The sequence below is a fragment of the Cervus canadensis genome, chromosome 32 (genome assembly GCF_019320065.1).
Source record: "Cervus canadensis isolate Bull #8, Minnesota chromosome 32, ASM1932006v1, whole genome shotgun sequence".
Taxonomy (NCBI): Eukaryota; Metazoa; Chordata; class Mammalia; order Artiodactyla; family Cervidae; genus Cervus; species Cervus canadensis.
This window is the reverse complement of record NC_057417.1, coordinates 39,886,726-39,900,023: the sequence shown is the minus strand read 5'-3', so window position 1 is coordinate 39,900,023 and position 13,298 is coordinate 39,886,726. Positions and strand designations below refer to the sequence as shown.

Genomic DNA, 13,298 nt, shown 5'->3' with positions numbered 1-13,298 from the left:
GCCTAGAAACCCTTTCTGCCCACCAGACAGCCCTGCCCAGGGCCTGCGGGGCGGCTTTTATCCAGCTCCCAGCCTGGCTCCGAGCCAGCGCCCGAAAAATGCCGTCAGCCACCCAGAGACCAGCTCTGGGATTCGCCTGGGAGGAAACCGCCGTCCGAATCTGGCTCATCTGGACCCGTTTTGCCTCCTGAGGAGCCCCCCTGCCCCCCGCAGGAAGATGGAGGGTGGTCTGGCCAGCGGGCCCCTCCCCAGGGAGCCTGGGGTTAACTCTCACAGAGCCCCCCTTCAAAACTGGACCCCTCGGTCTCAGAGACCCACAGCTCCCAGGCTTACAGGAAGCAACACACAAAATGCAGCCCGTGTAGATAAAAAGCATTTTTTAATTTTTATCAAATCAATCTGTACAAAAGTTAGCGTTGCTTGGTCAGAAAGGAGCGAAACACAGCAGGTAAGTGACAGCGAAAGTTCAAACTTGACACCGAAAAATAGATTGCATAAAAATGAGTTTGCTGCAGCCCCCTGCCCCCACCCCCAGGAAGACAATGCAAAAAAAAAAAAAAATTTTTTTTCTAGAAAAAGGTAGGAAAAAGTAGAAAAAGTAAAAAGAAGCAACATCTCAGATGTACTTAAATTTACAAAGTTTTAAAGGCACAATTTTCCAGGAAGTAGGCGGTTATCGTCGCTCAGCGCACAGCGGAAGCAGGACAGGTAAATCGGCATTTTTCTTCTAAAACTAAGAATCTAAAAACGCTTAGTGGAGAAGGTTCTAGTTTCACAGCTTGTAGGTGGCGCCTGGTTCCTAAGAGCCAAGATTAATGCGTTTCTGGAGCCACCGAGTCCCAGGAAATCCCCGCCTCCACCACTTGGCACGGGCAGGGGTGAAATTCAGTGGCACTCTGCCTCCTGAACCTTGACTTAATGCCCGTGCCAGGGGTACCCCAACCTGATCAGAGAAACCACAAGGCAAGCCCCTTCTCCTGCCTCGGGGCTCCAGCCACCTCCGGGAGACCCGGAGCTGGGGCCCTGCCACTCAGAGCAAGGACCCCCACGCTCTGCCCCGCCCATGCCTCACCCTCATCTCTCCGGCTTCTGTCTCGTCTTAAATTCTACTCTCTGCACAGATTACTTCATTAATTAAAGATAAAATAACACAGAACATAAATACATTTTAACAGCTTTCAAAACAAATCAAATACATTGAAGCTTCAAAAATAAAAATTAAAAAAAAATAATAAAATAAAAAGAGAGAAGTGTTAATCACAGCCAAACCTTGCTCGGAAGAACCCTAACTACAAGGAACACCTCCGGTCTAATGGGCTGGTCCCAGGAGGTGTTCCCTCGGACGCCTCCCGGCTGCGGGAATGTCATCCGTGGGCCCTGCGAGTTCTCAGTACCAAGGCTGGCCGGAGCTCGGGGGGCCCGGAGCCCCCACACCTCTTCCCTCCTTTTGTCTTTTGTGCTGTGGCTGCCACTTTGCAGCCAGGGAGATGCAAAACCCGTGCCTGCTCGGAAGTGGGGCCCGGCTGGACTTCCGAGCCGCAGTCCCCACTAAAAGAGAGAGGGAAGAGAAGGAGGGCTTTGTCCGTGGATGGGGGTCTGGAAATCTGGAAGCAGAGGGGGCTCGTTCGCACAGCCTGGCTCCTCACGGGCCTCGGCAGGCACTTGATGCAGCCGCAGCGCCGGCCCTTGCTGCACCTTCCGAGACCCCGGAGGCCTGTGTGTCTCTGCCGGGGCGCAGCAGTCCTCGGCCGGCGCCCCTCCCGCGGCTGCACCTTCAGGGTCTGGTCAGGGTGGTGTACACGGGCTGCTCCCAGTTACTGGGGGGGCTGTGGGCGGGTGGCACAGACAGGCCCCCGAGCAGGGGTGAGGCGTAGGGCCGGCGGGGCGAGTGGAAGTAGGGGTACTGGTAGAGGCCGGACGGGTAGCCGGGGAACGGGCCGTAGTAGCTGGGCGCCTGCAGGTCGGTGTAGTCACACTGCGAGCTGGTGAAGGAGCTGGCGGCCGCGGCGGGGGCGGCGGTGGTGACGCTGGCCTGCCCACTGTAGGAGCCATAGTCGGTGTGGCCCGGGGAGCCGTGTGACTGGTCGCCGTAGTGCCCGGGGCTCAGCTGCTCCGTCTTGATGTGCGGCCGCGGGGGGCCCGCCTCGGTGGGCGACGCGGAGGCCGACGGCGCGCCCTTGTGAGCCCACACGGGGGACGCCCCCATGCCGGCCGCCCCGGAGTGCGAGTAGGACGCGCTCCCGTAGGAGCCAGCCGCCGCGGGCTGGCCAGGCTCGGCGGGCAGGGCTGAGTGGCCATTGAGGGGCAGGTACTGGTCGAACTCGTGGACATCGAAGGTGTCCATGTTCCCGATGACCTCGCTGCTCAGCTCGGAGATGTCCACGTTGCTGAAGTCGATGTTCTGACGCCCGCTGTCCACCAGGCGGCGGCCTTCCAGCTTCAGCTCCTGCTTGCCCCCGTGGTGCAGGTCAGTCTTGGGGGTGGTGGGCGGGGTGGGCGGCCCGTGGGTCTGCCCTGGGGACAGAGCACATTTCAGGGATGAATGCCCCTTCTGTAGGGGGTGGCTGGGCTGGCGACGCACACAGGGGAGGAAAACCCGCCCGGCTAACTGCCGCAGGTAGGAATCAACGGCTTTTTGTTCCCATATAGTTCCCAGAAATTCCAGCAAAGCCAGACCCAGACCTCACTCCGCGGCCAAGGAAATTCCGTTAAGCACTGTTCTAGAGGAAGACCTGGGGCCAGGGAGGCCCCGTCGTGACCACCAAGGTGGGGGTGGGGTGGAGAAGAGGACGCGCCCAGCCCCCCACCCATGGCAACCACAGGGTCCACACCAAACCTGTCTCCCCAGGCCCACCGCTTTCACCAGCTCGACCGAGACTGCTCAGCTGGCCGGGATTCCACCCAGGTCAGTCTGATCCTGAAACTGAGCTGCTGACCACCAGCCCAGCAGCATGAGTGAACCCAAGGTCAGAACCAGTAAAAAGGCCAGGGGAGCCGAAAGGCCTTCCAGAAGGACAGAAAACACCAAGGTCACAGGGCACTGGGCCAGGATGAGCTCTGAGGCACCCAGTGTCAGAGGAGGCCGAGTGGGCCCCATGGGCATCAGAATAGCTGCCTGCCGGGGCTACAGGCCTTTCCCAGGGGACTCGGGGAAGGCCTGGTTCTCTCGAGGACCCTGCCCTGCTCGCCGGCCCTGGGAGCCCACCTGTGTGGTCACCGTGGTGGTGCGCATCCCCCAGGCCGGCGTCGGTCTTGTACACGCCGCCAGGGTGGTGGCCCAGCTCGGCGCCCGAGTCCGAGTCGCTCTGGCCGGTCTTCACGCTCTTCCTGCGGCGCGGCTGGTACTTGTAATCGGGGTGGTCCTTCTTGTGTTGGACGCGCAGCCGCTCCGCCTCCTCCACGAAGGGACGCTTCTCAGTCTCACTCAGCAGGCTGGGGGACAGAGGGCAGGGGCGGGATGAGCAGGCGGCCGGCACCGCCCAGGGCGCTGGCCCCGCATCGTGAGCCTGGGAGGTCCAGGGGAGCTGTGTGCCTGCCCGCGCCTCCGTGGGGGCGGGGGCCCCAGGCTGTGCGCCCCTGCTCTGAGGACGGCCGGGAGCAAGCCAGGGGCGATCAGAGGAATGAGCCAGGAAAGACGCAGGTCCTTCCGCTTCCATCTTCCCCCTCTTACTTCCCCTCCCGGGGCCTGTTTGTTCCCTCCCTTTGGGACTTTCTAAGGCAGGCGGGTGCAGAGGCCAGGACCCAGCTGAGCATACACTTGGACAAAGGGAGGCTTCCCGGGAGCCAAGCCGAGACTCCGGGCAGCTTGGCTTCCCAGGGTTCCAGAAACACTGGCACGACCCAGTGGTCCTCGCTGAGGCTGTGAACACACACAGGCCCCTCACACCTTCCAGAGCTCCCCTCTAACTGCCTGCAGGCCAGGGTCTGGGGGCACAGCAGCAGCTGGACACGGGCAGGAGCAGAGAAGACACAAACTCAAGGTCTGAGTGCCCACTCGCGAGGCGAGGGGCAGGAGAGGGAACCGGCGCCCTGACCCCAAAGCCGTCCACTGTCAAGCCCGGGAGAGAGCATTTGGTGGGGGTGGGCTGCCCTGAACGAACAGCAGTCCTGTCGCTGTTGCCCACCATTGCCGTCCTATTTTCTACAGAATAGCCAGCCTCATCACACCAACGTGGGCACCAGCGCTGAACACCCGCTGCGTCCCCCTCTGCCCCCGCTCAGGGTGCAGAGGTGGAGAAGAGGGAAAAGCTGCAGGGAGATGCTGGCGGGCAAACCACACCCTTCCATCTGCTTCTAGACTCCTGCAATGGGGTGGTTTGGGCATCCTTTCCAAGGAGGGGGCACCTCCAGAGATGGGTCCTGCTTCTAGAAAGAGGCCACTTTCCACTGGGAGGGACAAGCCTCCAGGCTCTGGGGCCATTCACAGCTGAGGTCCCCTAACTCAGCCTGCCAGTCATGGCCTAGAGGGGGCTGTTTCTGGACTCCAGCCGTGTTCTCGGGGGGCACACTCCTCCCGCTGCCCTCTGCCTGCCCAATCTGTCCTGTACCCCGCGCCCGACCAGGCTGGCCAGATCGGGTTTTTCCACTAGGACTCGCCCTGGGAACAGCCACTGGGAGAAGGGCCGAGGCCGGGCGCTGCGCCACCTCCCAGCTCCAGGCACCCCAGGGCCCGGTCCCCGCCCCCGGCCTGAGGACAGGCACTCACCGCCACAGCTTGCCCAGCGTCTTGCTGAGCTCGGCGTTGTGCAGGTGCGGGTACTGATCTGCCAGCTTGCGGCGCGCCGCCTGCGCCCACACCATGAAGGCGTTCATGGGCCGCTTCACGTGCGGCTTGGCCTTGAGCGCGCCGCCGCCGCCGCCGCGCACGGGCATGGGCACCAGGCTCCAGTCGTAGCCCTTGAGCACCTGCGACACGGCGTCGCGGATGCAGGCGGGGAAGCGCTCATCCGCCGCCTCGGCCGCGTCGCCCCGGCCGCCGCCCCCCGCGCCCGCCGCGCGGCCCAGACCCTCGGAACCTGCGGGCGAGGGCGGCGCATCCGAGTCCGAGTCCTCCACGTGCGACATCGAGCTGGCAGTGCCAGACGGGCTGCAGGGCGGCTGGGCGCGGGCCTCGCTCATGTCCAGCATCGGGGCCGCGCGCGGAGAAGCGCGCACCGGGGAGGAGCACCGGGTCGATGGCCGCTGCGCTGCAGCCGCTCTGGGACCCGAGGTTGCAGTGCGGTGGCCCGACCCCAGCCCGTTTGCCGCCGCCGCTGCCGCCGGAGATCGGTCCCCGCGGGGCGACCCGCAACAAGTTTCTTTAAGCGGCGGCCACAAGGCTCCGCCCTCCGCCCGGCTCCCCATTGGCCGGCACGCACCCCACTGCCACCGGGGGCGGGGCTTGGCCGCCCCCCGCCTCCTCCCCCCACCTTAAAGAAAGCGCCGCGATTCCCGCGGCGCCCCCGCCAGCCCCGCCTGGCGCCGCACCACGTGGGGCTGGCGCGCCCGGCAGCCGAGGATCGGAGGCCGGACTGTGCATCACGCCGCGGGCCCCCCTTCCAGAAGGGGAGGGAAGGGGAAGGGGGCAGCGGCGGGGAGCGCCGGGCGCTCGGGGCTCCCTGTGCCTGCCGGGGTGCTCGGCCGCGCTCCCTCTGCTGGCGCGTCCCGGCCCCGGGCGCCCAGCCCCCAGCCCGCGCAGCCAGCTGCGCGAGGAGGCGGGCCCTCAAAAGCCTACCCCCCTCCCCTAGGCCTGCTTCGAGCCCCGACGTCTTGCCCACAGCCCAGAGGCGCCGGGGTCAACTGCCCGCCAGCCTGCGGCCCAGGGCGGGGGTCGGCTCCCCGCCCGCAGGGCCGGCGCGAAGTGGAGGAGCCTCCCGCGTGCCAGTCTGCACGCCGCGCACGTCCAGGTAACGAGCGCTCAGGGGACACGCGCTCAGGAGTTGGGCGACCTCAGGACCGGTCCGGTCCCGGCGTGGAAAGTGCGGCGGGGGCGCGGCCGCGGGAGCCGCGGCGGCCAAAGGGGGCGGGAGCGCTGGGCGGGGCCTGGGCTGACCCTAGCTGCCGAGTCCCTAGGGCGGCCCGGCGGATGGCGTGGCCGGACGCGGGGGCCCAGGGCCTTCCGGACGTGATCCGGGGGTTGGGGGCACCGAGGCCGTCCGGCGGGGCGGTCCTGGGTGGTCTGGCGGAGGCGGAGGTCGCTCCGGGCGCCTGGAGTGGAGGAGGTGGGCGCGCCAGCCGAGGAGAGAAGGGGGCGGGGTGTGCCGCCCTGGTGGGGACCGCGGGGTCGGAGAGGGGACATTTCCCCGGAGGCAAGCGCCGGGCCGCGGCTCCGAGTCCCCGCCCGAGGCCGCCCCCGCGAGTTGGCCGCGGGCCCGGCGGTCCCCGAGGGCGGCTCGGATTCTTTCGCCAAACCCGCCCTGAGAGGACGGACCAGCCGCCCAGGCTTCGCCAGACTGCACCCCATGGGCAGCCAACTCCGAACGCGCCTGTCTCCGAACTTGTGGCCCGCCCGACCCGAGTGACCCAAGGCAAGGGTGCCCAGTCCCCAACCACGCACCTCCGGTTCGGGACTAGCAGGGGTGCAACCTAAGAAGTAGAAGGGGCTGGTCGGTTAACTCCAAATTTAAAGTCGATGATGCTTTTACCAACTTGAGCGCTGCCACTGAGCCTCTGACCTTGCAGGGAGAGCCTCTCCTCCTCAGCCTGGTGCCCCCAGCACCCGGTCCCTCCCCCCTCCCACCCACAGAGCCCGAGCACCTGGGCTGTGACCCTATTAGAAATGAGGATTCTGCACACTCTGCCTTGGAGAAGGCCCAGTTTCAAGGCGGACGCCAAGCGGACTCCGGGGGCTGCCGGGACCCCATAGCCTCACATCTGGAGCTACCCGCCCCAGGACCCAGAGGCAGGTACCCACCACCTCTGGGTCAGGGATGGGCTGCCCCACTTGCCCCGGGTCAGTGACCCTGACCTCCAGTCTCCCAGGAAAGCACCCTGAGGCGCCTAGCTCTAAGGACGCTGGAGAAGGCCCCTACGGTGGAGGGAGTGCCGGCCTCCAGAGGGGCCTGTCCCCGCGCCTCCCCTCCCGTTACCTGCCCGTCTCCGCAGGGTCACAGTCCGCTCGGTGTGGTGGCTTCCCTCCTGAGGCCCTGCCCTCCCCTTGGGACCCCACCCTACAGCCAAAGGCCCAAGGTGGAGGGGGGGGGGTGCCCAGGGGCAGCTGCTGGACTTCTGGCCCACAGGGACCCAGGCATCCTGTAGATGCGGTGTTGATGCGGGGGGAAGGCGGCGGGGATGACAGACCTGCCCTGTGGACTGGATCCCACCCCCCAGAACCGGATGTGCCCTTGGGCACCAGGTCTGTTTCCATGAAGAGGAGAATGGAGCCCAGGCTGTGTTGGGCACATGGGCAGGGCGGCCTCTCCCTGTTCCCACTGACCCGTGGAGGGGCGCCGCAGACGGGTGACCGCTGGGACCCCTGGAGGAAAAGAGGCTGAGCTAGAGGAGCCCAGCGCCTGATCCAGGTCACAGTGTGTGGCGTGTGACCACACTGGGCGCCCTGGGCTGCAATGGCCAGGGCTGACACAGTGCTGTGGGCAGCTTGTCACGTATGTGCAGGCCACTGTTCCCCACGAGGGGGGGGGCAGACCCCTGCCAGGGCATGGCTCGTCCCGGCTGCTGATGCCCAGAAGTGCCCCCAAAGCCCCCTGGCTGGCATGAAGGCTGTACAATTCTCCAGGTGCGCTCCAGCCCCACCCTTGGGTGCTGACCTGGGTTCGTCTCCTGAGCTGCCAGGCAGCCCCTGAGTGGCCCCAGCCTGCAGAGGAGGCGGGGCCACAGCTGGTTCCTGTACTGATGAGGCGCCCGCTGTGTGCGGCGGCCTTTCTGAGCAACACAGTCCCAGCCCAGAAGGTGCTGGCATCTGAGGAGGGCCAACACACCAAGCTGTGAGAACTCACCATGGGTGGGCGTGGGCGTGGGTATGGGCGGGTGGTCCAGGAAGGCGGCTCTGAGGAGGTGACAAGTTGAGGCCTGAAGCTTCTGACCAATCAGAGAGGAAAGAGCATGGTGGGGAGGGGGCACGGAGCATGTGCCAAGGCCCCGGGGCAGCAAAAAGCACTGCTGGCAAGGTGGGGGCGGCTCCCAGTTCCCCTCCTGGCCCCCCTTTCTCTTAGCTCTTCCTTCCTGTCCCGCCCACCCCAGTCCACACGCTGCACCTTTACGGAGTGGTCTCTGTCATTTCAAGGAGATGATCCGATGGGCCAGGTTTGGAGCAGGACCCTGACCCTCAACCATCAGCCTGGGAACGCTGATGTAAGCAAGGTTTCCAGGCCTGCAGCCCCTGGCAGAGGCTTCAGGGCCCTGCAGAGAAGGGGGTGTGGGCTGCCAGGCACCCCCGTGCCTATGAGGCCCGCCAGCGGAGGGCTAGAGAGCTGCAGGGCTACCCCTTCTGGGTGCAGAGACCCCCCCTAGCCCACCCACCGTGGCTGCCCGACCCGCTTGGGAAGTCCCTGTCTGAACGGGCTGCTGAGGGCCCCAGGCCACTGCAGAGAAGGGCACCCCGCCCATCCCCTCTCTGGCTCTCCTCGCCGTCGGTCAGGGAAGCCTTGTCTGTAGTTGGCCTTGGGGGGCCGGCCACGTGGGCCCCTGAGCCCTAGCGGCCGTGTGTCCTCTGTGTGTCCGCAGCCCCGGCCTGGGCCTCTTGGCAAGAGGCCCGAGGCGGTTGGCATGACATCCTGGGAACCCCAGCTGAACCTCAGGGATTAATTGGTACTTTTAATTACTGGCCGGTCTGCAGACACCAAACGTCCAGGCCAGAGATGGGGGGGTAGCTCTGAGCAGAGGCCCCATGGAGGCAGCCTCATCCTGGCCCACCAGGTCCCAGAGAGAGAAGACAGGCGCCCCAGGGCTCCAGCAGCCCCAGGGACAGAACCCAGGGGACAGACCCTCAGGGCTCTGGGCCGAGCCTTTTGCTCAGCGCCCCTCCCCGGCATCATTGCCAGCTGCTGTGGAAGTTCTGGTCTGGGTGGAAACTGGTTGGACCGGCGTCCCCCCGGGGCAGGCAGTAGTGGCCCTCGTCGCTCTGGGTGGAGGACTCTAGAAGGTCGCACCTGGATCCTCCCATCGGGCAGGGTGTTTGGGGTGTCCGTGGCAGGCACTGGCCCTGAGCAGCCGCTGTGCCCGGTGGGCACCTCCTCAGGTGCCTCCCGGCCTCCAGGCACAGGGCCCAGTCCAGGCTATCCCTCTGCGCCTTGTCACCAGCTCCACGGCCTCCTGATGAATAAACCCACACCACCTGGGCATGCCAGCAGGCTGCCGGTGGGACCCCCCGGGCTGTGGCCGTTCTTCTTTGGGGAGGGACGATGCTCAACCCAAGGAGATGGGCCCCCGTGCCCAGTGTCTGCCCGGTGAGATGCGTGCACAGGTGTGTCGGGACAGCTGCAGTCTCTGCTCCGCCTCCGCTCACCCCCCCCACCCGGGGTCCCCGAGCCTCCGGCTGTGCCCGTCCATCTCCCTCCAGCCAGCAGGCTTGGGGCTGGCTCCACCCGCAGCCGTTAGGTCTCTGACGGCGGGAAGAGGGTGATTCCGCTGCCAGAGCCACCTTCAGGCGGGGTCCCTGGGGTAGAGGGAGCCCCAGGGGGTCCGGCCAGGGGCCAGCAGCATCTTTCCCGGAGTAACTGGGTGCCGAGGAGGCATTGGGCTCTGCCTGCCTCTGGACGGCCCCTCCCGTTGGCCGGTAAATCCACTCCCTGTCCCTGCAGAAGGGCTCTGCATGCCACTGGACTCCTGGATCTCTGGACCCCAGTCCCATTCTGGGCCCTTGCCCTGGGACCCCAGCGGTGGGACTGGAGGGACATCCTCAGTCCATCTGCAGGAGGGGACCAGGGTGTTGAAACTGACTGCAGAAAACCAGGTTTCTGAGCCTAAATAGGCTGCCAAGAGCTGTGCTTTTCCCTCCAAGCTTGACTTTCTGATTTAATGAGGCCTCTTGTCCAAGTTGGGCTTCCTTTGTGGCTCAGCTGATAAAGAATCCACCTGCAATGCGGGAGACCTGGGTTTGATCCCTGGCTTGGGAAGATCCCCTGGAGAAGGAAAAGGAATACTCCAGTATTCTGGCCTGGACAGTTCTGTGGAGTGTATAGGCCATGGGGTCACAAAGAGTCGGGCAAGACTAAGTGACTTTCACTCACTCACTTGTCCAAGTTGGGGCTTCCCAGGTGCTTCAGTGGGTAAAGAATCTTCCTGCCAATGCAGGTAACCCAGGAGATGCTGGTTTGATCCCTGGGTTGGGAAGACCCCCTGGAGAAGGAACTGGCAACCCACTCCAGTATTCTTGCCTGGAAAATCCCATGGGCAGAGGAGCCTGGCGGGCTACAGTCCATGGGGTCACAGTGTCGAACCTGACTGAGCGACAGAGCACGCACTCTGTCCAAGTTGAAGCGCTCAGCACAAACCTGTGTCGGGTGAGCCTAGGGTTGGCCAGTGGGGCTGGAAGTAGACGCGTCACAAAGAAAATCCCCTTTTCTAGTAAGGGGCTCCGGCTGGCCGGGCCCTGGACACCTCTGGAAGTTTCCACAGACCCACCAGTGTCCAAGGCAAGTTAAAGCACACACTGTCACAGATTTTCACTCAGGTGTTTGTTTTTCTGAGCACGGTGAAGGGGGTTTAACCACGGTGCTCTCTGGGGAGATGTGGTTCTCCTGCAGGGAGGTGGGAGGTGCTCAGACGCGGGCGAGGCAGAGCCTTGCCCCTGGGGTGCCAGACTGGGGCAGAGCCCCCGGGGCCTCCGGGCCTGGCAGGACAGCTGCAGGGGCAGCAGCCGGCTCGCCCGCTTCCTGGTGGAACGCATGCAGGATACGAGTGGCAGCCACCTGCTCCTGTGCCCGGGGCCCCAGGACTAAGAGATGGGGGCCAGCTTTGCCGCTCACACTGGTGGTCACCGCCCAGTCACCTGGTATCAACTTGAGAAGGAATAGGCTCCCTGGCCAGGTGTGAGCAGGTCACCAGCTGGTCATCAGAGGTAGCTGGGGGTCCGGGGCCAATAGATCGCAGCCTCCTAACAGTTGGGCCGCTGCTCCCTCTCCGAAGCCCCTGGACACTGGGCCCTGCGCAGGCTGTGTGGAGCTGAGCACCAAGGGGCCTGGATGCACCGACTCCGAAGGCTCTTGACCATGGAACCCCTGGGCGTCCGCTGGAGGATCAACCCGAGAGGTTAGAGGCAATCTCCGACAGCTTTCAACACTCTCTGTTGTCGAGAAACAGAGAGCACCCGTGGCCACTGAGCAGGTCTGTGAGTTTAGATCAGGGGTGAGTGTGATGTGTTTTGTCGCTCGTTCTACAAACACTTCTGGGGTTTCCAGGCCAGACCTGCGTCGGTGCTGGGACAGCGGGTGATGCTCGTGGGGTCAGCCCTGCAGAGGCTTGGCCTGTGAAGCATTCCAGGAGGTGTGGCTGGAGATGTCCCAGCCGGCCTGTGAACGGGAGCTGCAGGCTCATCCCCACCCGGCCTCCTGCCCTGGGGGGCTGTGGGGCTCCCCCGGGGGGCGTTGGGGGTCCCTTCAAGGAGGGTGCTCCCAGCCGCGGGTCCTGATGCCATCCTCTGACCTCTAGCTCGGGCGAGTTCTGGCATTACTCTGGGCAGCAGGGGGCCCGCCACCTGCGGGAGTGACCCTGCTCCATAGGATGCTGGGCGTGCCGCGGACAACACCCCACATGTCTTGCGTCCTCCCTGTGAACTCCATCACAGGAAGCTGGCTGCTTTCCGGGCACGTCTCCTGTGGGCAGGTCCACTGGACGTCCTGCACAAGAGCCCGTGACAGCAATGCTGCCCGCCCCTTCTGGAAGTGCAGACTCTGCTGTCACCGCTGGGCGAGAGTCACAGGAAGGCACGACCATGCTCGGGCTCGTCCTGGACACAGGTCCCCCGACCCATCCCTCAGCACCCCGAGGTCTGGGCCACATCAGGGGTCCTGGAGGCAGGTCCCTTGAGGAGCCAAGCAGGGAGGCAGGTGTAGAAGCTGCTGTGGGCGAGGCTGTCATGCGTGGTAGGGGTGAGAGAGGCCCTCCTGCCCAAAGGCCCGGCCCGGGACCTGCCACCACCCAGGCCTCAGCTGACCACAGAGGCACCTGCACCAGGCTGGCTCGGGAGCACTGCCCACCAACAGCGACCTGTGGCTTTGAGGCTGTCTGTTACGTGGCATTACCATGGGGTTTGGTAACCAATATGGTCCCATGGGCCAGATTCACCTATGGGGGCTCCTGATTGTGACCTTGGAGGTTTACAAGACTTTTTCCCGTTCAGAATGTGATTCCATGAGAAAAGCTTAACTGTCTGTTCTTTTCCCCCTAGGGCTGTACAGCCAGAGAGGGTAGCTTTCTGCCCGTTCTGTCTGGCAATAGTCATGTCCTACCGCCCTGCAGGGCCGCACGGGGCTGGGCTTCTCCGGGGGTGCAGAGTAGACTGCCCAAGATGCGGGGACAGGAGACGGTGAGCCAAGCAGAACAGCCGCCCGTGAGTCACCGTTCCAGAACAACCACAAATGGCCCGCACCTGCTCGCCCACCCCCTCCCGCACCTGCCAGCCTCACCAGGGGCTTTTGGCCCCTGGACAGAGTGGGGCTGGCGCACACTGACCACCTCCAGAAGACAGTGACAGATGTTAGTGCCAGCGGGTCCTGCCCCTCCCATCAGCAGATGTCAAGACATGAAAAATTGGGGTAAATGAAGGGTGCACGATTAGATTCGGGCGCAAGCTGGGTTCTTGTGGGTGCCAGAGACAGCTGCAAAGGCACGTCGGGGACAGTTGCCCTGAGCAGCCCGGGTGCCTGGGGACAGCTGGACGAGGTGCCGATGTGGCCCGTCCTCCGTGGAGCCACCCCGCAGCTGCTAGGAGCGCTGCCAGCCGTGAGCCGTGCGCCCCGGCTCCGGGCCCACCCCAGGGTTCCCGAGACCCCAGCTTATCTTGAGCTGATGGCTCTTCTCAGGGGGCCGCCATTCTCTCCTCCCCTTCTTTCTGGGCCCTTTCTGGTTCTGTCCAGGTGGGGTCGGCTCTGGGTCTTCCTACAACCAGCCCATAGGGCAGTCAGGCCTCTTCTCAGGACCTCTGGCCTCTCTCGTATCTTTTTGACTTATTTTCATACAGTTATTTGCTTGAAAATGTGGGTTCAGGAGCCTCTCCAGGCCCTGGCATTGGCGAGCGGCAGCTGTTGATGCTCATGCAGGTGCGGGCTGGGGAGCCAGAGAAGGCACCTCAGAGCCCCGTCCAGCACCAGGCCCGCAGCCCTATGGCTCAGGGTTGCAGAAAAAGGTTTGTTTCTGAGTGG

The 13,298-nt window shown here is 64.4% G+C and overlaps 1 protein-coding gene across 1 annotated transcript; it reads right to left on the bottom strand.

The window, feature by feature from the left end:
• Positions 1-362: 362 nt before the first annotated feature.
• On the bottom strand, positions 363-5,477 carry SOX8 (SRY-box transcription factor 8). Its single transcript, XM_043455996.1, has 3 exons — positions 4,706-5,477; positions 3,206-3,432; positions 363-2,514 (listed from the first exon to the last, which is right to left on the bottom strand). The coding sequence occupies exons 1-3, from the start codon at positions 5,341-5,343 to the stop codon at positions 1,775-1,777; spliced, it is 1,605 nt and encodes a 534-aa protein (XP_043311931.1). The 5' UTR covers positions 5,344-5,477; the 3' UTR covers positions 363-1,774.
• Positions 5,478-13,298: the final 7,821 nt, after the last annotated feature.